At 39.5% G+C, this 27,700-nt stretch overlaps 1 protein-coding gene across 2 annotated transcripts; it reads left to right on the top strand.

Moving 5' to 3' along the window:
* LOC110938032 (elicitor-responsive protein 1-like) lies at positions 1 to 26,919 on the top strand. Of its 2 annotated transcripts, XM_035985148.1 has the most exons (8): positions 1 to 137; positions 511 to 615; positions 708 to 834; positions 1,053 to 1,124; positions 1,272 to 1,317; positions 1,552 to 1,813; positions 2,000 to 2,038; positions 26,640 to 26,919. In XM_035985148.1, the coding sequence occupies exons 1-7, from the start codon at positions 95 to 97 to the stop codon at positions 2,035 to 2,037; spliced, it is 693 nt and encodes a 230-aa protein (XP_035841041.1). In that variant the 5' UTR covers positions 1 to 94; the 3' UTR covers position 2,038; positions 26,640 to 26,919. The 2 variants fall into 2 exon arrangements, with proteins under 2 accessions (XP_035841041.1, XP_022036198.1); XM_022180506.2 differs by lacking the exon at positions 26,640 to 26,919 and having other exon boundaries at positions 2,000 to 3,179.
* The last annotated feature ends 781 nt before the right edge of the window (positions 26,920 to 27,700 follow it).

The raw sequence follows: 27,700 nt of genomic DNA, 5'->3' as shown, positions 1-27,700 counted from the left end.
ATACACGCCACACTCGTAAATAAATTAAAATGGCTCTATAAATCAACCTTTAATAGTTTCATTCCATCATCAAGCTATCTATCATACTTAAAATATGGCAACTCCCAGCATCCATGGCAATCTTCTTCAAGTCACCGGTACGTATTATGCTTTTCGTTTATACGATACGTGCTCTCCTAGGAGAATATCAGTCATTTCACATACATGATTCATGATTTGGATGAAGCAATTCGTGATTTGTTGCGGGATATACACACGAGATAAATCGGAAGAGAAGATAGAAGATGAGTGAGCCGATAAAGAGAAAAAAAAAAGAATAAACATTAGTTAGATGTTTATGGTTGAGTTAGAGTTTAAATGTTTTCTTTTATTTGCTTAATGGTATGGTATTATTAGTAGGCTCGTAGTTGAGTAGTATTAGTTTATGTCTAGTATAAATAAGTGTTATGTATTCAGTTTAATTAGCCGAGTGCCAATTACTTTAAATCTATGTGTTTTCACATATTTCAGTTGCTAGTTGTAATAATTTGAAAGATACGGAATGGATTTCGAGGCAAGATCCTTACGTTTGTGTTGAATACGGTAGTGATAGATCGCGTACTCGTACATGTACAGGTTCTCTCAATGATCCTTCTCTTTGTTGATTGATGTTTCATGTTTCATGTTTGAATATATATCTTCTAATTTGGGTTGATTAATTGATATAGATGGAGGTAAAAACCCGAATTTTCAAGAGAAGTTTGCGTATACACTAATTGAAGGACTACGAGAATTGAATATTAGCGTTTGGAATAGCAATACCGTCCACCATGATACCTTCATTGGCAGCGGAAAGTAATTTCTCTTTGCCAAACTACTTGAGATCGACTCGTTAAAAGCTCAAACTGAGACGAGCTTAAACGAGACAGTGCTCGAGCCTAAAAATAAACTTGTTTAATTAATAAGCCCGAGCTTCACTTATCGAGTTTGAGCCTTATATAACTGTTATTTAATATATTAAATACATATTTATATAATAGTTATTATTATATATAAAATTATTGTGGTGCCAGGGTCCAATTGGCAAAGGCTATTTCACAGGGATTTGATGATAGCACTTGGCCATTGCAGAGCAAAACTGGCAGGTTTGTGTTTCATGTCTAGGTCCATAGATGAATGACCAATTGATCATACTTACAAGATTTCGTACTCTCAGAAATAGCTTGTCCTATCATGTTAATGTCATCTATTTGAAGATTAAATAGACTGAGATAGAATCTATTCTTACACAGGGATGCTGGAGAGGTTCGGTTGATTATACAGTATACCAAGCCCATTGTAAGTTCCATTCATTCATCATTTTTACCGTTTCTCATGGGCACGTGAATTGAGTTGGGTAACGGGTCATAACGAGTAGTTGGGTACTTACTTGGGCTATGTTAAAAAATAAACAAATTAAATAACTGGTGTTACATAAATATGTATTATTTCAGTTATAGTTATTATAATATAGTTTTTTTTCAATAAAATGCTTTAGTCTTAAACCACTTAACAAAATTATTTTATGTGCAGAAACCAGCAAACAGTCAGACTCTACCCCAAGGCGGCTCACTCTATCCATTAGTGTCATATCCACCATCACCAATGTCTGGAGCTCCATACCCACCGGTTGGAGTGTACCCTGCTGCACCATCGTCCTACCCCTCATATCCACCTAATTTAGCCGCTTATCAGCCGTCCCCATACCCGCCTCAAGGGGCTTATTATGCTCAGCCATATCCACCCAATTCAGCTTATCATCCTCCACAACCATATGGATCCCAATATCCCCCTTGTAAGTCTTTGTTTACTTGCCATTATGATTTCTTGTAAAACGTTTCGTCTAGGGGTAAACGGGAAACAAAAAGAAAAAAAGTTTGTGTTGGCTTAACCCAACCAAGTGTATTTTGACCCGTTCAAAATATGACTTAATAATAATACCCAAGCCGCTACTGAATGTTTAACTTTCGGTTGTGATCAGGTCATCCATACCCAGGAACATATCCTCCTTTGTACTGAGGTACAACTCATCCCCCTAATAAAGTATTGCCAGGTGGTGTCCATCCATGTATTTTTGCTCTGAAATTTGTCTCTATTTATTGTCAGCAGTAGCGAGTTAGTTCTTTAAAAGCCATTATTAATTTATGTAAGCTTGGCCTAGAATGTTTTGAGTCTAGATATGAATAAATTTCAATATGTTCCCTTGTTTCTTCTATCTTCTTTTGTTCTGATTCGGTTCACAGCAAGTGATATCAGAGCATGTTAATCCATAGACATCCGTAACAAAATCAGTTTGAGGTTCCGCCAGGAGGTGCATGAAGCTTTCGTGCGACATGACTCCACCTTCCAAACAATAACTATAAGCTCATGCTCTCAGTTCGTAGCACAAGTCACTTCCCCACCGGTTCAACCTACACAACTTTAACCATTTGCACCAACACCAAAACCCACACTATCATTAGGTGTACTCAGCCCTCCGCCATCTCTGGTTCAATAGCAAGAGCTAATGCCGTGGCCACAACTACAGTCACAACTAGTGGACAAAGCGTGGTTAGATTATCGTTGAAGAAAGTTGTAAATTTAGCAAAGAAGATATTGACACCTCTCAAACGTGCAGCCAGGAAACCTAAGTGGCGTCTTCTGGCGCTTCGTTAAGACTTCTTTGAATGTTGCCGCAACAACCAAGTGACGGCTACCGTGGCGATTCGCTAAGCACTGTTCGGATTCTCTGCTTAAGGAGAAGGAGCGTTTATGTGGCACATGTTATCTTTTCTTCAATGTGGGTCCTATCTAGGAATTTGGAGGGGTATGGTCCAAACTGTTGCGCAAGCTGCTACCTAGCCTCTGCACGCGCAGGACCATACCCACACTTAGCATTAAAAACACTCAGCTGATTCTAGTGTTCCGTCGTGGGCCACTCCCGTGGGTGTGGGACAATGCCAACTCAGAGGAGACACATAGTACAAGGTGAAAAGGACCTACAGCCAATCAACGTATGCCAACTACTATACCTGAAGATCCCCACGATGCTCAATCGTGCAGGGGCAAACAGTACTGGCGACATCAATGTGTAGCCAACCAGCGTGCAGCATTTCACCCTTCCTTAGTCTCCACTAACAGCCGAGGGTAGATGAGATAACAAGTACATCTGGAAAGCAGCCAATCACGGCACGCGATCGTACTCCCACCTCTGCATGCATTATTTGCCTTGACAGAGGGGACCAAATGGATATTCCTTGACAGCGACGTCTTGCTCAATCAGCTTTCCTCCTTCTCCAACCTTCTGGCTATAAATATCAGCCGTCACCAAAGTGTAACGCCCTAACACGCTTTTACTGAAAATACGCAGCGGAAATTGATACCATAACATTTCTTTCATTTAAAAACGTCTTAATTTACTCGAAGTCCATTTAAAAGTGACAATCTTACAATAATACATCATTAGATCTCAACTGCGATATGGAAACATAAACTATGTTTGCTAAATACTTATTCGAGCATCCCGTACAATCTAACTTGTGACTCGATCCTTGATCTTCACTCCTCAGTGATACTCCGTGCCTCGTACAACCTACACTCACCATACCAATTCACACGTTAGTACACTTTATAAACGTATCAGGATTCATACTCTTTTACTTTCCATTCCTTCATTCCTTTATGTAAGGCGCTTCCGTCTGAGTATCCATTTCCATGGTGAGATTACAACATTGTACCTGCATTATACTTTATTCTCAAGGTACACTGTTAATAGCATCATTACTCAGTCATATTGAAAACCCACGAACATACTTACATGCCTACTAGCATACATTTATACCTACATACATGCATCCACATATAAAACGAATCATAACTATACCCATGCATACCCTCACTAGTGAAAACTATACATACATACATACATACGTACCCACGTACTTAATTCATAGCCCCGCATACTCACTCATGTATCCCGTTACTACTCACACATCAATAACACTTTTAAAATATCGTTCGGGTATACTTCAGATCTTTGAGAATGAGTTCCATTCGCACCCGTAACTTACCAAGCCCTTTGGTAGGGTTGAGGTGCATTATAAAAACTTATCAAGGCTTGGAATGGGTTCACGGGGCCCGAAATCGAAGGAAAAACGAATGATTACGAAATCTTATAAGTGCACCTGATCTCCACCGTAAGCTACGGTGGCTACCGTAGCTTACGGTGGCCACTAACCCTTACGGTACATGTCACACCCCGACCACGTAGAACATACAAAACGTGGCGGAAACGTCGGGGAGTGTTGTAACAGAATCAATTGTTTCAAATCCATGGCAAATGAAGTTTCGTTTTATAAATCAAACATGAAAGTTTACATTGTCTAAACAAGAATCAAAGTGTACATAACATAAATTAACTAGTTCTTGTCTCGTTTTAAGTCACTAAGGCACAGGTCCGCCTAAGTATGTCTTGATAAGTCCTATGCATCATCTCCTGAAAACACATGTGAAAATAGGTACGTCAGCATAAAAATGCCTGTGAGATACATTGGTTTTGTGAAAACGGAATTCATGACTTGAGTTTGAGAAAATGTTTAGTCATGAACCTCGTATTTTGCTTTGTCTTGTAAATCATTTGAAAAACGGTAAGATCAAATGATATGTATAAATAAGAGAACAATGCATGGTTAACTGGATAACCATGTAAAAAGAGTTTGTATAAGATTTGTTGTTTGTAAATCAATGTCTTGTGAAAAGTGTGTTATTTGTATAAAATGTCATATGTGTCAAATTGAAATGATTCAAATAACGCTACGATATGTAATACCATACAAACACTTATATATAGGAAGTACCAGCGGCGTATCCACCATGCTTGTATCATATTACACATGCCTCGTTACTTAAATCACTTACTCAAACCAAACCATCAAGATGAAATGTTTAACAACGGTAGAAATGTTTATGTATAGTCAAATGGTTACAACGGTTCAAAATGTAGTATAATGTGTTCATATGCTGGATGAGCATATGCAACAGAAATGCAATGTGAAACAATGTACTACGTATGCACACAATGGGCGTACGTAGCATGAAATGTATTGTAGAGTACAACGGTTCAAAATGTGGTGTAATGTGTTCATATGCTGGATGAGCATATGCAACAGTAATGCAATGTGAAACAATGTACTACGTATGCACACAATGGGCGTACGTAGCATGAAATGTATTGTAGAGTACAACGGTTCAAAATGTAGTGTAATGTGTTCATATGCTGGATGAGCATATGCAACAGTAATGCAATGTGAAACAATGTACTACGTATGCACACAATGGGCGTACGTAGCATGAAATGTATTGTAGAGTACAACGGTTCAAAATGTAGTGTAATGTGTTCATATGCTGGATGAGCATATGCAACAGATATGCAATGTGAAACAATGTACTACGTATGCACACAATGGGCGTACGTAACATGAAATGTATGTAAAGCAATGTACTAAGTACGCACACAATGGGCATACATAGCATAAACACAATGAAATCATGTACTATATATGTACTATCGAACATAGCAGTATATGATGTGAAAACCGGAAAGCATGAAAGTAGCAAGTAGGCACATGTGTTTCACCCCAAAACAGTTTGGAAAACAGTAAAAGAGGGGTTCAATGTACTCACATTGACTCCTCGAAAACATGTAAAAGATGGGGTTCAATGTACTCACCTGAGGTTGCTTTGTTGTTCTTGTGAAATAACCAGGTAAATGCGAGAGGTCACGGAATATCAACGGCGCCTAATAGGTAGCTATGTTAATATACCGGACCAAATCGGAAGATCGGATAGTACGCGGGTTCGTAAACCAAACGAGTATGGAGACTCGTGTAATATGGTTTAACAAAACCTACATACTAAAATGAAACTTAACCTAAGTGCTTACGGTCCATCACGACCCGTTTAGGTAGCTTATGCCACCTTACGCGTCGTTCGCGTAGAACGCGTTCGGAAAGCCTAACATCGTGACCACAAGGTATAACCTCGGAAGGTTATAGCCATGGTCACCTAATGTGTTTGGTCAGGTCCTAATGACCGACCAAATGGGTCGGGTTCGAAAGTATAAGCGATGGTTTAGATCGCTTACCTTACGACCCTATATAAGCACTAACTAAAAGTGACGAGCTAAGCATGTTAGAACATGCTTAACTAAGTTTAGAAACGGGTTTGACATCAAAACAAACGGCTTTGATGCCCACGAGTAGTTTGGTTACAAAATATGCAAGAATGCATATTTTGGCCGAAACTACGACTCGTCACTGAGCCTAGGTAACGTGGTGATCAGTAGGTATGGTTACTACGGACCATAACCATCGTGATCACGCTCACGTTATGAAGTTCCATGAACTTCACATCGACCATAAGCTGGTCAATGCAGAAAGTCAACAAAACGTTGACTTTCGGACTCGAAAAGCGAATAAAAGAGCGAAAGAAGACTTACGGAGGGTCCCCGAGTGCTAATCAAGACCAAATAGCTCAGGTATGAAACAATGGTTTCAACTTAGAGCTTTAGATCTGATTTTGTGGGTTTTAACTCAAATGGGGGGGGGGTATTTATAGGAAAGGTGGAACCGTTAGGATCGTTTTATCGAATATCGTGCCTTGATCTCGTGCGTACACGTGTCCCTGAATTAAATACACTGAATCTGACCCTTGGCCCTTCATTTGGGTGAAAAGGCATTGCCCTTTGATCGTTCGAAAGGCCAGATTCTGCATTTATTGCAAAATCTTTCTGTCAGACATGTTCACGCGCCCCGCGTAAGGATTTGGCAAATCCTTACGCGCCCCGCCTAAGGTTCCCAGACCAGAATTTTCAATTTTGGTCCCTGCACTTCAGAAACACGTATTTTGGCCCATTTTTGGCACGTTTAAGCCCCGTTAACCTCATTTCAAGGCTCTAAGATGAAGTTAAAGTGTAGGGGACTTGAAATATGCTCAAAAATATTCCGGATGTCGGTTCGTTTGGCCGTACGATCGCGATGTTCGCTTAATTACGACGGAATGCGCATAAGCGTGAAAGACGATCCAAATGACGCGACGAATGGATTTTTCTCATGCCAAACATTAAGGCATAATATAAGGATGCTTACATAAATTTTTGGATGTCCGGATGTATTCAGAACGTAAGTTATGCGCGAAAGTGCAAACTTATGCACTTTTTGACACTTTTAGTCCCTGAATGATCCAAAAGTTTGTTTTAGCATACCAAACCTCTCAAAGCCTATTTCTAAGCTATGTAAAGGATATTTATGGTATGTTTAACTTATGGACATGTTCCGGAATGTTCGTTACAGTTCAAATTGGCATACTTTCGCAGTTTGTCAAGTTTAGTCCCTGTAAGCGAATTAACTTGTTTTTGCTATACCCAAGCCTTCAAAACTTATTTCTAAGTTATGTAAAGGTTATTTAAGGTATGTTGAGTATATGTTGATGTTCCGGAGTATTTTTCGCATTAAACTGAGTACGTTTACGCACCAGTTTGCGTATAATGCTCTAGAAAGCAATGTAGAGTTTGAAATAGAACAATAATTGATATGTGCAAAACATACACATATTTATACAAGATCCCAAGTATGAAATACAATATTTCATCGGCTTGGTATTTGTTTGATGGTTGCGGTGACACAGGTGTCACAGTCTCCCCTACTTTAGGAAATTTCGTCCCGAAATTTATTCGTAGGAGTCTATTTGTGAATTTGCCAAATAACCACCAATGATATGTAAGGCAATATCTTGTCATTTCCTTAACGGTCATTCTTCCGAAACGAAAATGAACAGACGGGTCATTTTCAATGGTTGCTTCATCAGAATTGGAAATGAAGGATTACACAACGGATATTCATTTCCTCAACGGATAATCTTCAGAAACGAAAATGAACAAACGGGGTCATCTTCAACGGTTGCTTCCTCAGAGTTGGAAATGAAAGTATTACACAACGGATATTCATTTCCTCAACGGATAATCTTCAGAAACGAAAATGAACAAACGGGGTCATCTTCAACGGTTGCTTCCTCAGAGTTGGAAATGAAGTATTACACAACGGATATTCATTTCCTCAACGGATAATCTTCAGAAACGAAAATGAACTAACGGAGTCATCTTCAACGGTTGCTTCCTCAGAGTTGGAAATGAAGTATTACACAACGGATATTCATTTCCTCAACGGATAATCTTCAGAAACGAAAATGAACTAACGGAGTCATCTTCAACGGTTGCTTCCTCAGAGTTGGAAATGAAGTATTACACAACGGATATTCATTTCCTCAACGGATAATCTTCAGAAACGAAAATGAACTAACGGAGTCATCTTCAACGGTTGCTTCCTCAGAGTTGGAAATGAAGGATTACACAACGGATATTCATTTCCTCAACGGATAATCTTCAGAAACGAAAATGAACTAACGGAGTCATCTTCAACGGTTGCTTCCTCAAAGTTGGAAATGAAGGATTACACAACGGATATTCATTTCCTCAACGGATAATCTTCAGAAACGAAAATGAACAAACGGGGTCATCTTCAACGGTTGCTTCCTCAGAGTTGGAAATGAAGTATTACACAACGGATATTCATTTCCTCAACGGATAAATCTTCAGAAACGAAAATGAGCTAACGGGGTCATCCTCAACGGGTATTCTTCAGATTTGGAAATGAAGGATAAACGGATATTCATTTCCTCAACGGATAAATCTTCAGAACGAAAATGAACAAACGGAGTCATTTTCCTCGACGGCTATTCTTCAGATTTGGAAATGAAGGATAAACGGATATTCATTTCCTCAACGGATATTCTTCAGAAGTGAAAAATGAATAGCTAGTTCATTTTTCCTCATCGGATGCTTCATCAGAATTGGAAATGAATAGGGTTAACTCTAGACACATGACAGAACTTGCTGTGATTTCTGTGCACTAAATTCCATAATTATGTATGCATCCATAATTACGTAATCCCTTGCACAGTCCGCACAGTTTGTTTTGTAATGTTTTGGGGAAGGATATCAAACTTGTGACGAGGGTGACTAGACTTCCATCGGTTCCTTTTAATTAGATCGACAGGGGATCCTCTTGGTTAGGCCACCAAGGAGTCCTTTCAGCTATATCATCACATGATATCCCTAACCAGATTTGGATGAATCTGTTTAGCTAGACCACTCAAGGGGTCTAAATATGAAGTAGTACTTTATAATCCGAGGGACTTAACTATAACATAGAAGTCCATTGAGGATTTTAGGTAATACCTTTGGGCATCCTACTATGAATCTCTTGTACACGGATATGTAAGATTCTACGAAGATTTGGATAACATAATTTGGATCACACAACAATACATAAGGAAACACATAAGCACATAGTCACATAATTGTTTAATTTGATCATAATTTGTTATTAACTTGTTATCGATTGAATACGGATATGGAAACCTGTCGACGGATCTCAATGTTCACTGGAATCTATATGAGAAGATAGAAAGATCTCCCAAAATTCGATTTTTGATTACAAGGAATCACCACATTCGAAATGAAGGTATACAACAATTAAAGACTTACGGGAAATTCCTAGGTACCCTAGTAAGGATTTATAGTGGTACCTTGGGTATTCGTCTTGTGTTGTAACCTGCGCCTTGTACTTCGTTTCCTTAGAATAAACGGGTACTTAGGAATTCCGTGGAAGACGCAAGCGATTATAGAATGGGAGAATTTTGGGGGTAGTTTGTTCTTCAAGGAATACGGTTCCTTGATTGTCGGTATTGCAAGGGATATGTCGTTTATACATGCAACCATCGAAATACATTGCAATGTAAATGAAAGATTTATTTATAAACAACGATATCAACTGTTCCTTGGATCTTGACAACAAAAGAAACTTAACACATAAGACATGATTATTTCTAAACGATGTTGTCTTCTAGTCAGTCGGGTGATCATCCTTGTGCTGGATTTGCATTAGCAAGCTTTGGGCAATTTCTTCGGAAATGACCCATCTCGCCACAGTTGAAACAAGAACCTGGTAGGAAACGACCTTGAGCGGGATTGTTGCCAGCTTGGTTTGGTGCAGCTGCAGCTGGGCAGATTCTTGTTGTATGGCCTATGAGTCCACAAGTTTGGCATTTGCGGCACTGTACATTAGCGTAATGATGAAGGCTACATTGGTTGCACAAGGGTGCAGTTCCATTGTATGGTTTTCTAGCAGGGGGTTGAGCTGGTTGGTTGGGGACGGCTTGACCATTGTGAGCGACCACGGCGAAGTTCTGAGAAGCCTTCCGCTTCCTTGACTTCTTAGGAGATTCAGTCTGTTCATCCATGGTCTTTGATTCCTCGATTGAGTTCGATTCCCCGGCCGATTTCTTGTCACCTTTTCGAAAAAGTTTATGCTTTCTGATCTGCGATTCAGTCAAGGTTGCAGATAGCTCAATGGCCTGACGGAGTGTGGTAGGGTTGCTACCAGTGACAATGTCTTGTACCGAGTCAGGCAGGCCGTCGATGTACCTTTCGATAGCCTTGTCGAGTGGGGCGACCATAGTCGGGCAAAGTAGACTCAACTCCTCAAACCTATCAGTATATGCCCTGTGTTCGCCACTATCTTGTTTCAAATCATCAAACTCCTTCTCCAACGCTCGTTGTTCATGACGAGGACAAAACTCTCTCATCATAAGTGCTCTCAGTTCAGCCCATGTTTGTGCTAGAGCAACATCTGCACCACGGTCTCTCATTACCCCGTTCCACCATGTAAGAGCCCTCTTCTGAAACACACTCGAAGAAAACTCGACCTTGCGATTTTCCGGACACTGCACGTGGCGAAAGGTATTCTCGATGCTCTCGAACCATTGGAGAAGCCCAGTTGCTCCCTCAGAACCACTAAACTTGAGTGGTTTAGCCGAGTTAAAGTTCTTGAAATTGCATGTACCATTGTTGTTGTTGTTGGCTTGGTTCCATTGAGCAAAGAGATTTGGGAATTGAGCAGCCATCTGCTGCGCAATAATTTCTGCCAGCTCGGCAGTTGCTATCTGGTGTTCGCGTCGAGGAGGCATTCTAAAAGAGGAGAACATGAAAGGAAACAAATAAAATGGTATTGGGTAAGAATAGGATGTTACAATCACTGACCATAATCACGGTTGATGGTCACTTGTTTGAATCATGAAGCAAACAAACAACACCAAGGCTGAATCAAAGCAAATAGATCCTCATAGTGTATCGCGAAGACATGCTCGCCTATAAGTGGACACTCACCCCAAGAGTTCCCAGGTAAGAGTGACTGGTCCGATTATGTGGATTTGTACGAACACTCTAACCTTAGACAGAAAACCCAGGGTACAGGCATTCACTCTTCCAGTTTGCACGTGTTCACACTAGTTAGGACCCAAAACTTTGACGGGAGTTTTGAAAATTCAAAGGGGTTCAAAACCTTATAACAAAGGGTTCAAAACCTAGTAATCAATCATCCTAGAACAGATGATTAGTTTTCAAGGCGGTTTTGAAATTTATGTTCTTGTTGTGGTCGTCGCCTAAGGGTAGGTGACGGTATTGTTTTGTGACTAAACGCAAGTAAACTCGCGTTAGGTTCCTAGGAAGGTTATAGACTAGGTCAAAGCATTACTAATAACCTAATTCCCTATAACCATTGGCTCTGATACCATCTTTTCTGTCACACCCCGACCACGTAGAACATACAAAACGTGGCGGAAACGTCGGGGAGTGTTGTAACAGAATCAATTGTTTCAAATCCATGGCAAATGAAGTTTCGTTTTATAAATCAAACATGAAAGTTTACATTGTCTAAACAAGAATCAAAGTGTACATAACATAAATTAACTAGTTCTTGTCTCGTTTTAAGTCACTAAGGCACAGGTCCGCCTAAGTATGTCTTGATAAGTCCTATGCATCATCTCCTGAAAACACATGTGAAAATAGGTACGTCAGCATAAAAATGCCTGTGAGATACATTGGTTTTGTGAAAACGGAATTCATGACTTGAGTTTGAGAAAATGTTTAGTCATGAACCTCGTATTTTGCTTTGTCTTGTAAATCATTTGAAAAACGGTAAGATCAAATGATATGTATAAATAAGAGAACAATGCATGGTTAACTGGATAACCATGTAAAAAGAGTTTGTATAAGATTTGTTGTTTGTAAATCAATGTCTTGTGAAAAGTGTGTTATTTGTATAAAATGTCATATGTGTCAAATTGAAATGATTCAAATAACGCTACGATATGTAATACCATACAAACACTTATATATAGGAAGTACCAGCGGCGTATCCACCATGCTTGTATCATATTACACATGCCTCGTTACTTAAATCACTTACTCAAACCAAACCATCAAGATGAAATGTTTAACAACGGTAGAAATGTTTATGTATAGTCAAATGGTTACAACGGTTCAAAATGTAGTATAATGTGTTCATATGCTGGATGAGCATATGCAACAGAAATGCAATGTGAAACAATGTACTACGTATGCACACAATGGGCGTACGTAGCATGAAATGTATTGTAGAGTACAACGGTTCAAAATGTGGTGTAATGTGTTCATATGCTGGATGAGCATATGCAACAGTAATGCAATGTGAAACAATGTACTACGTATGCACACAATGGGCGTACGTAGCATGAAATGTATTGTAGAGTACAACGGTTCAAAATGTAGTGTAATGTGTTCATATGCTGGATGAGCATATGCAACAGTAATGCAATGTGAAACAATGTACTACGTATGCACACAATGGGCGTACGTAGCATGAAATGTATTGTAGAGTACAACGGTTCAAAATGTAGTGTAATGTGTTCATATGCTGGATGAGCATATGCAACAGATATGCAATGTGAAACAATGTACTACGTATGCACACAATGGGCGTACGTAACATGAAATGTATGTAAAGCAATGTACTAAGTACGCACACAATGGGCATACATAGCATAAACACAATGAAATCATGTACTATATATGTACTATCGAACATAGCAGTATATGATGTGAAAACCGGAAAGCATGAAAGTAGCAAGTAGGCACATGTGTTTCACCCCAAAACAGTTTGGAAAACAGTAAAAGAGGGGTTCAATGTACTCACATTGACTCCTCGAAAACATGTAAAAGATGGGGTTCAATGTACTCACCTGAGGTTGCTTTGTTGTTCTTGTGAAATAACCAGGTAAATGCGAGAGGTCACGGAATATCAACGGCGCCTAATAGGTAGCTATGTTAATATACCGGACCAAATCGGAAGATCGGATAGTACGCGGGTTCGTAAACCAAACGAGTATGGAGACTCGTGTAATATGGTTTAACAAAACCTACATACTAAAATGAAACTTAACCTAAGTGCTTACGGTCCATCACGACCCGTTTAGGTAGCTTATGCCACCTTACGCGTCGTTCGCGTAGAACGCGTTCGGAAAGCCTAACATCGTGACCACAAGGTATAACCTCGGAAGGTTATAGCCATGGTCACCTAATGTGTTTGGTCAGGTCCTAATGACCGACCAAATGGGTCGGGTTCGAAAGTATAAGCGATGGTTTAGATCGCTTACCTTACGACCCTATATAAGCACTAACTAAAAGTGACGAGCTAAGCATGTTAGAACATGCTTAACTAAGTTTAGAAACGGGTTTGACATCAAAACAAACGGCTTTGATGCCCACGAGTAGTTTGGTTACAAAATATGCAAGAATGCATATTTTGGCCGAAACTACGACTCGTCACTGAGCCTAGGTAACGTGGTGATCAGTAGGTATGGTTACTACGGACCATAACCATCGTGATCACGCTCACGTTATGAAGTTCCATGAACTTCACATCGACCATAAGCTGGTCAATGCAGAAAGTCAACAAAACGTTGACTTTCGGACTCGAAAAGCGAATAAAAGAGCGAAAGAAGACTTACGGAGGGTCCCCGAGTGCTAATCAAGACCAAATAGCTCAGGTATGAAACAATGGTTTCAACTTAGAGCTTTAGATCTGATTTTGTGGGTTTTAACTCAAATGGGGGGGGGGGGTATTTATAGGAAAGGTGGAACCGTTAGGATCGTTTTATCGAATATCGTGCCTTGATCTCGTGCGTACACGTGTCCCTGAATTAAATACACTGAATCTGACCCTTGGCCCTTCATTTGGGTGAAAAGGCATTGCCCTTTGATCGTTCGAAAGGCCAGATTCTGCATTTATTGCAAAATCTTTCTGTCAGACATGTTCACGCGCCCCGCGTAAGGATTTGGCAAATCCTTACGCGCCCCGCCTAAGGTTCCCAGACCAGAATTTTCAATTTTGGTCCCTGCACTTCAGAAACACGTATTTTGGCCCATTTTTGGCACGTTTAAGCCCCGTTAACCTCATTTCAAGGCTCTAAGATGAAGTTAAAGTGTAGGGGACTTGAAATATGCTCAAAAATATTCCGGATGTCGGTTCGTTTGGCCGTACGATCGCGATGTTCGCTTAATTACGACGGAATGCGCATAAGCGTGAAAGACGATCCAAATGACGCGACGAATGGATTTTTCTCATGCCAAACATTAAGGCATAATATAAGGATGCTTACATAAATTTTTGGATGTCCGGATGTATTCAGAACGTAAGTTATGCGCGAAAGTGCAAACTTATGCACTTTTTGACACTTTTAGTCCCTGAATGATCCAAAAGTTTGTTTTAGCATACCAAACCTCTCAAAGCCTATTTCTAAGCTATGTAAAGGATATTTATGGTATGTTTAACTTATGGACATGTTCCGGAATGTTCGTTACAGTTCAAATTGGCATACTTTCACAGTTTGTCAAGTTTAGTCCCTGTAAGCGAATTAACTTGTTTTTGCTATACCCAAGCCTTCAAAACTTATTTCTAAGTTATGTAAAGGTTATTTAAGGTATGTTGAGTATATGTTGATGTTCCGGAGTATTTTTCGCATTAAACTGAGTACGTTTACGCACCAGTTTGCGTATAATGCTCTAGAAAGCAATGTAGAGTTTGAAATAGAACAATAATTGATATGTGCAAAACATACACATATTTATACAAGATCCCAAGTATGAAATACAATATTTCATCGGCTTGGTATTTGTTTGATGGTTGCGGTGACACAGGTGTCACAGTACATATCTACTGCCTTACGGCAGGAAGAAGGGCCCAGAACCTACCGTAGCTTACGGTGGCTACCGTAAGCTACGGTAGAGCCCAGTTCAGCCTACCATTTAAAAACTAAAACTCGCATAACTTGCTCGCTTTGCGTCCGTTTCACTTGAAACTTATTTCTAATTGTCCGTAAAACATTTCCCTACATATTAGACTAAGAATCCTTGCCCCGGGTCCTTAATCCTCACGAATTTCATTACCGCTACCTTACTTATACATGCTTATTCAACCCGTTTATTCACATCAAAGTACCTTCGACTTACATATCTATCCTCGTCTAACTAGATCAATACTTTATCTTAAAACTTCCATTATTTCATAACCTTACATAATTTTCTCCACATTCATAAACATAAAAACTCTATATGCATACTAAGAAGTGAGTCGGAAGTCACTTACCTTGTGCTCACCATGTTTATGCTAGTTTCTTTGCCTCCTCTTTGACCCGTTTGCCTCCCATGATATGGTCCATCTTGACATGGTTCTTATTCTTTCAAGCTATCATATTTACAACATTGTTAGCATATATGCTCATACGTAATAACATCCATTTCCAACACATGGGTCACATTGACTTTCACTAGTCCATTATAATATACACAAGTCCTACTTTAATAATTATTTCATTCCAATTCCACATAATTTAACGTATCATCAAATAACACATGGTGATCTATTAGGCATCACATTACCTTCCTAATCACACAATCATGTTGGATAAGCCTAGTCACAACATTTCTACATTCATTGACTTTCAGAAAGTCAACTATCAAGCGACCTAAACTCCAATCTAAACACACCCATACATCAAATCGTGGCATGTTAGAACATAACCATTACACTATATACGCCTCACGCTCATGTAGTAAGACACATACAACCACATTCACCTAGACTTCGCACATGCACATAAACAACTTCCAATCATATTAATATTTATGTAATCCTACATGTAGCATCATAATCCACGATTCGCCAACCTAAATCATCATTCTAATATTTCTTCTTCCTTATACATTCACGTTTTTCACAATTAATTCATAGCCATATTTAGAAAGTCGGGCAACACATGGTGTCCATTGTATCATTTAAGCATAAGGTACCACTCCTAAAGCATACTACTACCACATGATACTATCAATTCAAATCTTCTACATGAATCATATCTAAAGCACACTTCTTTTGTTAAATTCACTATTTAACACAACATTATCACTTCCTATACACGATCATTCATTGTTTACATCCAATCTCATCTAATAATTCCACCTATGCATTTCATCAAACACTTGGTGTACATGCCATCATTTAAGCCTATAGTACAAGTATTTTATGCATTCTCTTCCTAGTTCATTACATAGATCATCAATTTCAACTAGAATCATATAACTTTTATACCATTATCTAACAATTACTCATTACATACATCAATATCAACATCACACAAGTATTGAACATACATAATCATCCATATCATCATCTCTACTACTACTACAAGTGGGTTTCACCCCAAAACATCAAATTACTCAAAACCTTGCATAATACATATTCTATTTAATGATTCTAACACCCATTCATGCTTAGTTTCATACAATTTCACGGATTTGCCCATAACCCATTTATTAAAATTTCACCAAATACAAATCTACAACTTACCACATGTTTGTTAATGTTGGGTGATGCTAATTCTTCATTCATGCATGATTTCCCATTCGATTTTTGCTCTGATTGGGCTGAATTTGTGTTGATGTTCTTGAGAGCTAGGGTTCATCCTTCTGCTCTTTCCCCTTATCGAAGTCACGCACACACACATCTTGTGTGTGTGTGATATTTTATTTAATAAATTTAGTTTCCATTTTGGCACCCTAAGTCCCTCAAGATCCACCATGTTCCCATACTTGCCACAACTTCATTCTTTTTAAATAAAACACTTTCCATTTATCCTCATTTTAACCCTTGAATTTGTTAATTGTTAGTCACAAAGATTCCATTCCTAATATTTAACTTATATCTATAACTAAGTTATCTAACTTAGTTACCATGTCATATCGAGTAAAACAAAACATGCGCAAAATTAACATTCAGGTTTTGGGGTGTTACACAAAGGTTTAAGGATCCGATTTCCTACTCTCTCATTCTAAACATACACTTGTTTCCTTTCTCTCTATAAAGAACAATACTTATTCTCACGCCGGAACTTAATTACGAGAAGAACCCCTCTCCTTATTCTCGTAAGGAGCTAACAGTGTTGCTTTTGAGTTTTGCGGATCACACTTAGGAGATTCCGGCTACGTTGATCAAGTGAAGAAATTAAGAGATAACCCCGGTCGAGACATTACTAACCTAACCCTGTGGATTGTGGATTTGATTTAGTGTTTCCTGAGGATTGATTATTAATACGTGTTCTAATAGTGAGATGGTCGCAGACGTTTTAAATATGGGAGTGAATTCTTTGGTTTGGTTATGAACTAACTCTAATTCCGATTGCTATGTACCAAATTTAGATATTGGAAAAACATGATAACGAGAATCATGAATAGGCTTACAAAGAAATAAAGAAAAACATTAAAATACGTGGCTTATAATTATTTATAGGCTTAAAAAAATAAAGAAAATAACTAACGATCCACTAACACCATTACTAAACTATTGACCTACTAACTATTAACGATAATTCAAATCTACTGAGTACTGACTTACGATCCACTACTATTGACCCAATAACAATCAATGATGATTCAAATCTACCAAGTACTGACTTACTAGTTGTATGATAATTCAAATCTACTGACTCGCTATTACCCACATTGTGCCCATGTCACCATTTCTAGTTGTATATAACTAAATGAAAACGGTCCATATGTGGCATGATGTGCTAACAAAATATCTAAACACGTTACCTGTACTAACTAAATTTGGATAATAAATTTAATGTCATATAATAATTATTTGAAGTGCAAAACTATAAAAAGTACAAAACTATGCGAAATGGATTCATTATCCATATCTATATATTTACACTAAGATTATAGGGTGTGGTCTCATGATCCTCCAAGTCAGTGTCATGTCATCTACATCTAATCCTCAATCCAAAACCACTACCCTAAGGGTGTGGTTATAACCCAAACCGTTATCCCCTTATTTATTTTAATTTATCTTTGTCTAAAGAAAAAATTAAATGATTACTTGAAAAATGGAAAGGAGGACCATGATTGTCATAGTTTAATCCATGCAAACCATGGTGGATTAGGGAAGAGGATGGTATAACCTTCCATTCATGTTCCTACGTGGCGAATCATGTCCCAGCCATGACCCCCACACCATAGCCTAAAAACAATTGCTTTTTCTATCTCCTTTTTAATTAAATAATATTTTTTATACATTTATCATTACTTTTTTTCTCTCCTCCACTCACAACCATTTCTAAAGAGAAAAATGTCCGGATAGTCCTTGTGGTTTGTCCATTTTTCACCTTTAGTCCCTAACTTTCTAAAATTACAGTTATAGTCCTCAACTTTTGCAATTTCGTTCCCGGATAGTCCCTAACGCGGATAGGAGTTAGTTTTTGGTGTTAGTTGGGTGCGAAATAACTAAAATACCCTTACTAATAAAAATGTTATTAATTATCTATTTAATTAATTATATAAAATTAAAAGAAAGTGGGACCCACCCCCTCTCCTTTTTTTCTCTATTTCTTCTTCTCTGTACCTCCCACCGTTCCACCACCACCATTCCACCTCCACACCACCAAGCCTTCGAAGTGTGGTGAACTGCCCTCATCATTATCAAATTCCATTAGTCGCTTTATCTCTTTGCCGAGATGGTTCTTTTCAATTTGTATCCTTTGTAGACTATCAAGAGGAAGAAAGTCATCTAGTGAATCAAACATGGCTAGGTAGTAATGCAAGAACTTGATGAATCTTGACAGGAACGTTCTTGGGCTGCCTTCTTGTTCAATCAAAACTACCACAGACGGTTCAACATGTATACCGATTTTAACAAATCGGATATGCTTTTGAAGTTGCCCAAGGAATTTATATAAAAGACTAAGTTTACAATAAATGTCTCGTTCTCCCTCTTCCGTATTGATTTCACTCCGAGTAAACTGTAATTTTACCCCCTGGGGTATAGGCCAATTGGCACTCTGACCCCCCTAACGAAATAATTGCAATTTTACCCCCCAACGTTTGGTGTTATGTCGCAAGTTCACCCCCCGGTGTCAATTTTGTTAACATGTCTGTTAACTATAACTTGAAATAACTATAATGCTCTTTCATATTACCCCCTGTGTTTTGTTCTACTCTGTAATATTACCCCCTGCCACCGCCATTCACCACCACAACCACCACAGCCACCTCCAGCCACCACCCTCAACCTTCACAGCAAAATCCCAAGTCAAAACTCAAAATCTAAGCCAACAGCACATTTCCTTTCAATCTGTCAACACTTAAATGAATTCTAAAAGTATACAAGTTCCAATCGAGTGTCGATAATAACATAACACTACACCAAGTCAAGTAAATTTCAAATAACATCAAACAAAATGTAACAAAATATAATAAATGAATACCTAACATAACTAATTAACTATCCACCATATATACACCTTCATTTGTTATAACAATACCAAAATAAACATAAATACAGAGAACAAGAATAAAAAACTACCGATTGAAGATAAATCTGGTGTTTATCCTCTTGAATCTGAGCGACTTCCGACACACGTTCTTCTAAACTGGAACTGAGTTGCGAACATTGCGCTTGCAACGTATCGAATTCCGATTTGAGAGAAACATACTTGTGCTCGAGAAGCAAACACGTTTGTTCGGCGGTTACGGATGCAGCATCGTGTTGAGATTTTTCAGTGTCGAATTGATTGTGTAACTCTCTGATATACGCATCGGCTTTTTGTGTGATCAGAGATGGATCGTGGTTGCAGCGAGCGTACTCTTCATCGGACAAGAACAAAGGCATTTCGCCGGTGAAGATCGATGGATGAAGAAGAGATTAATGGTGAGAGAATGTTGATGAAACCCTAATCATGAAGCGAGTATGAGGAAGCGTGTAAGGGAATATGAGAGGATTTTGGAGGGAGAGAAGACGCTTTGAAGAAAATGGAAAAGCCCTAACTTTATTTTGAATTGTTGCAGACACGACACAACACGAACTCGAATGTTGTAAAGTGTACACCTGGAATTGTTGGTAGTTGCACTCAACCTGATAATAGAACTAGTATTTTGAAGAAAGAATTTTACTGACAAAAAGATTGAATCTTTGTGTATGAACAAGATGAATTGAACTAAGGTGGTTGAGGGTTGGGTGTGATTTGAGTTAAATGGACAGCGGCGAAAGAGAGAAGTGGTTGAGAGTGTTGGAGGGTGGTGGCTGGAGGTGGCAGTGGTGGTTGTGGTGGTGAATGGCGGTGGCAGTGGTGGCAGGGGGTAATATTACAGAGTAGAACAAAACACAGGGGGTAATATGAAATGGCATTATAGTCATTTCAAGTTATAGTTAACAGATCTGTTAACAAAATTAACGACCCGGGGGGTAAACTTGCGACATAACACCAAATGTTGGGGGGTAAAATTGCAATTATTTCATTAGGGGGGGTCAGAGTGCCAATTGGCCTAAACCTCAGGAGGTAAATTGCAGTTTACTCTTTCACTCCACAATTTGACCTGAGCATTACTTTGAACTCAAAACTTAGGTTCCTAAAGGTTTTGGCAAAACCAACTAGCCTTGCCTTTGTCTCTTCGAGTTCCTCTATGGTTTTCCCAAACCCTGTTATTCGAAAAGGCACATGGTTTCCCATCTCTGAAAGTGACTGCATTAGGGAAGGCCACTTGAAGAAACACTGGATAAATAATCGGAATCAAATTATCCAGGGGGTTAGGCTCTGCATAAAGGGGGTGGTTCTCTCTCGTTTGATTTGAAGGCACCGATCTTCTTCTCCGGTGAATACTGCAAAACAGAACACCGTTAGCCTCGTCACGGGGAGAAAGGAGGTTCCCTCCGTGACCCGACTCCGGCGTGAGAATAAGTATGTGTTTATGAAGAAGAAGAAGAAGTATTAGTGAAGTGAGTGTAACTTGGAGTTCGTATCTGATTTATTCTTATATTTATAGCCGGGAATTTAGGCGGGAAAACTCGTTGTTGAAATATTAATGGAAGATGCTAACTCCGTAAGCGGTTATTTTCCTTCCGTTAAATCTCTTGATCGGATTGTGAGAGCACATGGATCGCGATCTTGATCATCGGCTGGGGTGTTGCCACGTGGAAAGTGGGTAAGTGGAGGTTTCTCTCCAATTCCATGCCATCATCGTGGTTTCAGGATGGCCTGGGGTGATGACACGTGTCCTAGACGGTTATAATCGCCTGGTGGTGCACTATTGAGTCTTCTAGAAGATTATTGCCATAATCTGGTGTGACTCCTTATCGTGTGGTATCAGTAAATAATATCCAAGTCTGGGTATTATTTAAGCGAAAGTATTTGCTGGAATTTTTATCCCTTTGTTATGGAGAATTGGCGCAAGGACTCATTAACTTCCTTTTGGCACGCGGGTGTTATCCGCTGTCTTTCTTAAACTCTCTTTGTTGGACCAGTGCGCGGCCGCGCAAGGTCTAAAGTGGGTTAAAAGGTGAGGTTGTGGTATGGTCCCAAGTACTTAATACGAGGTTTTTGGGACCTTACCCCTTCAAGTCTCCCCAGTCTAGTGTTGCTCTTATGCCAATAAGTGGAGCACTGGACTATGAGAGAGGGGTGCTTTTTCTGTAGAGTTTCTTTCTTTTTTTTCTTTTTTTTTTGCGGTGGTATAGAGAATCTTTTGAAAGAAGATTTCCTTGCTCCTCATAACCTTTGTTTAAAAGTGTTAAGGAAAATTGTGAATTTCCCTCTATTGGTCTGACCTTCTTTAATCATGATCCGACGTTTTATTACGTCACTTGTAATAAAAAACGAATATACGCAGTACCTTTTCATTTTCTTGCTTTGGTATATGTATCGACGCTGTCAGACTTCATTTATTGAGGCATGACATTTTTTCCTGTGGCGCCGTTTAGGGGAGATGATTTGATAGTTGATCATGATTGTAACCTTTCTCCTTTATCGATGTCAACACTTCTATTATATATACATTTGATAGTTTTGAACTTTTTTACCTGATTTGGGAATATGAAGACTAGGCAATCCTTTCGTTCCCGAAGATTATTGGAGATCTTGAGGGTCTATGAGGCCGCCGAAGGTCTCCTTCTTCTTGCTGATTCACCACCACTAGTGGTTACCGGAAACGAAAAGCCTTCTAATTCCGTCTTTCCCACAGCTACGGGTTTTGGTTATGAATCTCGCTGGCCAAGAGATGATGGTGATGAAAGGGTTGCTTTACTATCTGCCAATGATTTGATGGAACGCTTTCCGACTATCCAAAAAGGTGGATGCTTGGTAGTGTATCATCGCCGGAACAAACGTCGTTCTGATCCGGCTGTTGCAGACGTCGATCTTGCTGCTGATCTTCGTCATTAGGTTAGGTTTAGGGGAATGGTATATACCTCTTTTGATGTTGTAGGTATGTTTATTTTGCGACTGATATTTTGGAAGAAACACTGTTGTGTTCTTGTAAATGGTTTGTTAAAGTGCTTTTGTTGCACTAATGATATTTTTGATGCACTGCTGTGCATATCTGCCTTGGTAATTCACAAGTTTGTGTTTGGATTACAATATGTTGCATATGTTTAATTATTTTGTTTGGGTAGAGCGAATAAGAATGGTATTGTGCTCATGTGTGAACGTAGGTCTAAAATGCACGCGATGTTGTGCTTACTTAGACTGTTCATGAGGCGTACAATGTTTACCATATTGTTTTCGTGTAAACCAAAAGAATTATATGCAATTTGTAACAAACAATAACATGTGTAAAGATAACTGTTGCATTAATGAGGCGTAAAGTTGTTAATACAAAGTAAAATAGAAAAATACATTGCCTGTATAAATGTGATTTGATGAATAGCTCGGCTATATATAACACCTGCGCAACTGCTGCGCGTTCCAGGTGCGGGGAACGGATGTCCCATCGATTCTTTTTAGGGTATATGCCCCTTTTCCTAGAACCTCGTTGATAATGTATGGCCCTTCCCACTTTGGCACTAGCTTGCCCGGTTTTTCCGCATTGGAAGCTTCGTTGTCACGCAAGACGAAGTCTCCTGGAACGAAAGTACACACGCGTACGTGCGCGTTGTAGTATTTTTCCAGTTTGGATTTGTATCTTGCTTCTGCGATGGCGGCGTTCTCGCTCCTTTCTTCGAGAAGGTCTATATCTATTCTTCGTTCTTTCTCATTGTTTTGCTTTTCCATGGCAAGCATACGCGGCGATGGAAGGCCAATTTCGGCTAGGATCACTGCCTCTGATCCGTATACAAGACTGAACGAGGTTTCTCCCGTACTGGTCTTTGGCATGGTTCGATGTGCCCATAAGATGCTGGGGAGCTCATCGACCCATCCTCTGCGCGCTGTCCCAAGTCTCGCCTTTATCTCATCAACTATTTGTTTGTTGACACTTTCAACTTGCCCATTTGCCTGTGGATGCGCCACAGAGGCAAAGTTGTGTTCAATCTTCATTTCCTTGAACCACTTCTAAAGATCCTCCAAGGCGAAGTTGGTGCCGTTGTCAAAAATGATGTGCAATGGTAATCCGAATCTGCAAATAATATGTTCCCATATAAATTTGCGGATTACCATTGCTGTGGTTGAAACTAATGCCTTGGCCTCGACCCACTTTGTGAAATAGTCTACTGCTACGATAATGAATTTTACTGCGCCAGGCGCGTCAGGGAATGGGCCAACAAGATCGATGCCCCACTGTTGAAAGGGCCAAGCGGATGTGACTGGTACGAGTGGATTTTATGGACGGAGGGTTTTTGGCGCGTGGCGCTGACAGGCTGCGCACTTTCGTAATAATTCTACCGTGTCCACGTGCATCCCTGGCCAATAGTAGCCTTCGCTCAAGATCTTTTCTACTACCATGTGCGGACGAGCGTGTATCCCATATAAGCCTTCATGGATTTCCCTGACTAAGTATTGTGCGTCTGTTTTGTCAACACAGTGCAGGAGTGGTCCCATGAATGATTTTCGGTACAGAATTCCGTCCGCTATCTCATAGTTTATTGCCTTGTTCTGGATTTTCCTAGCTTCTGCTCTTCCTTCCGGAAGTTTGCCATGCTGCAGGTACATGATGATCGGGGACATCCAGGATGGGTTGCCGATCTCAGTGTTGTTTACTTGTTTGAGAGGGACAGAAGGATTGGACAATACCTCGATGCACACTTCTTTTGCTAGCTGTCTGAAGCTGGTGGCAGCTAATTTGCTTAGTGCATCCGCATGCTTGTTTTCGCTTCTGTTTATGTGATTTATTTTGAACGTCTGGAATTGGCCGATTAACATTCGCGCTTGTTCCAAATATAACGCCATAGCTTCTTCTTTCGCATCCCCATTAACTTGCTCGGACACAAGTTTTGAATCAACGTTAGCTTCAAGATTTTTTGCTCCCATTTTAAGCGCTAAACGGAGGCTTGCTAGAAACGCTTCATATTCTGCTTCATTGTTTGTGCTCCGAAAATCTAAGCGTATCACATATGTAATGTTGGTGCATAGGTCTGTCGACTTCGTCTTGTATCGAGTCTTATAATAGGATAGATAGTCCAAGACACATAGTACGAAAGAAGCGGGAAACAGTGCAAAACCAGCAGGTTCACACGAAGTGGCCAGTTCGTACGAACTGACCAGTTCATATTAACTGGCATGTTGCTGGTTCGTGCGAACTGGCATCCCTATATATAGTGGTCTTGAGTCTTTCATTTGTAACATTCTGATACCGGTAGAGAAGCTCTGCCGAAGTGTCTCCAGCCTGTAAAACGTTGTTATATCAATACAATCGACAGTTAAACTACTTCTAAGTGCATATCAAGCTGAATGAAGATCAAACACGTAAAACATTGTTTTAATCAATCCTTGAAGAAATCAGAACCTAATTCGACCTAAACCTGATCAAATTGACCAAACCGCATGAAAAACCTTGTCAGATCGTTCGAACATGTTTCAGGTTGTGTGAAATATATCATTCAGGTCACACGGTATGGTTGAAATATCATCGGTTCGCGTGAAACTCAGTCAGTCCGTACGGTTTGAACAACATCAGTTCGCACGACTTGAAGTTTAGGGTCAGTTCGTTTGAAACAGAACTCAGCTCGCACGAAGTAGCTCAGTTCGCTTGAAAGTTCATCAGTTCGCACGGTTTGGGTCAGATCGCACGGATTGAAGTTTAGGTCCAGTTCGTGCAAAATACTCCAGATCGCGTGAAATTGTTCAATTCGCACCAAATCCAGTTCGTACCATCTCCAGGTCGTGTGGTTTGACCAGTTCGTTTGAAAAGCCTGTTTTTGGGAACTTTCGATACCGAAACATGGAAAACGAATTTTACAACGCATTTGCTACACCGATCACTATGGCTCAAAACGTGAACTTAGAGAATGAAATGGGCACCATGCAAAAACCGCCTAAACTCATGAGTATTGAGGAGTATAATGGATGGGAGGAACGTTTTGAAAATTGGGTACAAGGAAATCATTTAGATGCGTGGGAATGTGTTGAAGAACGGTATGTTAGACCGATTGTTGAATACGGAGAAAATGTCGCTATTAAGGATTTAGATGATAAAGAGAGAAAGAATGTTGGACCGTTGTTGACCCTAAAAAGTCAGTCAAGGTAGTTCATCTTCGTATATAAAGGCGGAATCATGTTAGTGCACTACGTCTATTGACTTCGTCTTGTATCATGTATTAGATTAGGATAGGATAGAATATTGTGTGCACGAGGTTCGAGAAACGAAATGTGGTGAATTAGCATTGAGGTCCGCTTTTATGGACATTGTCCATAAAAGCGAACCACTCTCATCATAACAGGTTCGCTTTTAGGACAGGTCACATAAGCGAACCTGATACACTATAAATAGGTGTATGTCTGTTTCATTTGGCACGGTTCTGATTCTGTAACGAAATGCTGCCAAATTGCTTCCAGGTTGTAAACATTGTCAAAATCAATAAAGTGAAGCATTATATTTAGTTTGAGCGTCTAATTCACTGATTCCGCCTTTGAATTGGATAAACGACTCTTCTGATCGACTCGTTTAGGGTCAACGACGATCCAACAAATTAGTATATATGAAGTTACACAGCTTGTCCTTTCAATTCCTATGCTTTTTATTGCTTTCTGAATAAATTTTGACAGAGTTCTTCAGGTTGCTAGAATCAAGGTTACACCTAAGGCTGCTGAGGCCTGGGTGGACACCATGTTTGATTAAACAGTTGGATTTGCCGGAGCTTCCTTTATCGCGAAGCATGAATCGGCATCTATCTTTATTGATTGAAATTTTTATGTCAAATTGTTTGAGTATTTGATAAAGTTTGAATGTGCAGGTGCTAAATGTTGATGAAGATTGTGAGATTTTTGGTTGGAGCAGCCTGGCACAGCAAGATGTTGATGAACCCTGGTTTTGGTCGAACAGGGGGTTTGTATGTTGTTTTTTGTAATGTGTGTATTGTTGGATACTATTTCTGTTTGAATAAGTGTTGATGGACTATGCCGAAACCCTCACGGCTGAACAAGCATGATTACTGTCACAGATTGAGAAACGGTTTTCTAGCTGTCAAAATCAATGGGTTGTAAATCATGGGGGTACTTGATGTTATATTATCTGCAAAACAGAGCATGAGATGCAGAAAATGGATGGCGAGACAAAGCTATCAGTATCGGTTTGTCAAAATTTCTTTAATGATTTTGCATTTTAGGGGGAGATATATTGTCAGAAAATACAAAAACATTAGAAAATTTGAAAAAACCAAAAACATGATAAAATTAAAAAAATTGAGTTTTGCGTAAAAAAGAGGAAATGATAGTACATCAGTAAACAGTTACAGTATGCTAAAGAATTGTAATGATTATATAGCGTTCAACAGTCTCACTGATGATATGCCGATAGGTTTTTATACATTTAGTAGACTTTTCCGGGATATAAACCAAAAATTTCAAACTTGTGAAATTCGTGGGGAACACTACTTGGATATATAGGTAACCCCTGAAATTTCGTTTGAAAGGTCCCATATTCTGAGATACTAGGTCTTTATACTCAGTGATATCTGGGGTATTATTCCGGGACTTCTGCTGTATGGAAGTACTAACCTAGTCCCCGAATAATACTTTCTGCAAAATGCTTGAAACATAGCATCGCCCTCAGCAAGCTGATGAAACAATAAAATTGATAGTCACTGCTGTTGTAATGCTAAAAGATCCTCTAAAGGGGACACACCAAAAGTCGAGCCGTCATCTCTCTGCTGAACGGAAGTTCTGACCTGAGCTCTCACGGTTTCGCATCTAACCCCTTACAGATATCATCTGTGGTATACTCACCTGTAAGACTGAATATCTGGGATTCTGGATACGGGAGTATATTCAAGAGGTGGGACACATGAATTGAAGT

The sequence above is a fragment of the Helianthus annuus genome, chromosome 16 (genome assembly GCF_002127325.2).
Source record: "Helianthus annuus cultivar XRQ/B chromosome 16, HanXRQr2.0-SUNRISE, whole genome shotgun sequence".
Lineage (NCBI taxonomy): Eukaryota > Viridiplantae > Streptophyta > Magnoliopsida > Asterales > Asteraceae > Helianthus > Helianthus annuus.
This window is presented reverse-complemented; position numbering and strand designations above follow the sequence as displayed.

Excerpts from the sequence above, each read along its gene's own strand:
- LOC110938032 (XM_035985148.1), top strand. The coding sequence starts at position 95 with ATGGCAACTCCCAGCATCCATGGCAATCTTCTTCAAGTCACCG. Across the intron at positions 616-707 it reads GCGTACTCGTACATGTACAG|ATGGAGGTAAAAACCCGAAT; the intron begins GTTCTCTCAATG and ends TAATTGATATAG. Across the intron at positions 1,318-1,551 it reads TACAGTATACCAAGCCCATT|AAACCAGCAAACAGTCAGAC; the intron begins GTAAGTTCCATT and ends TTTTATGTGCAG.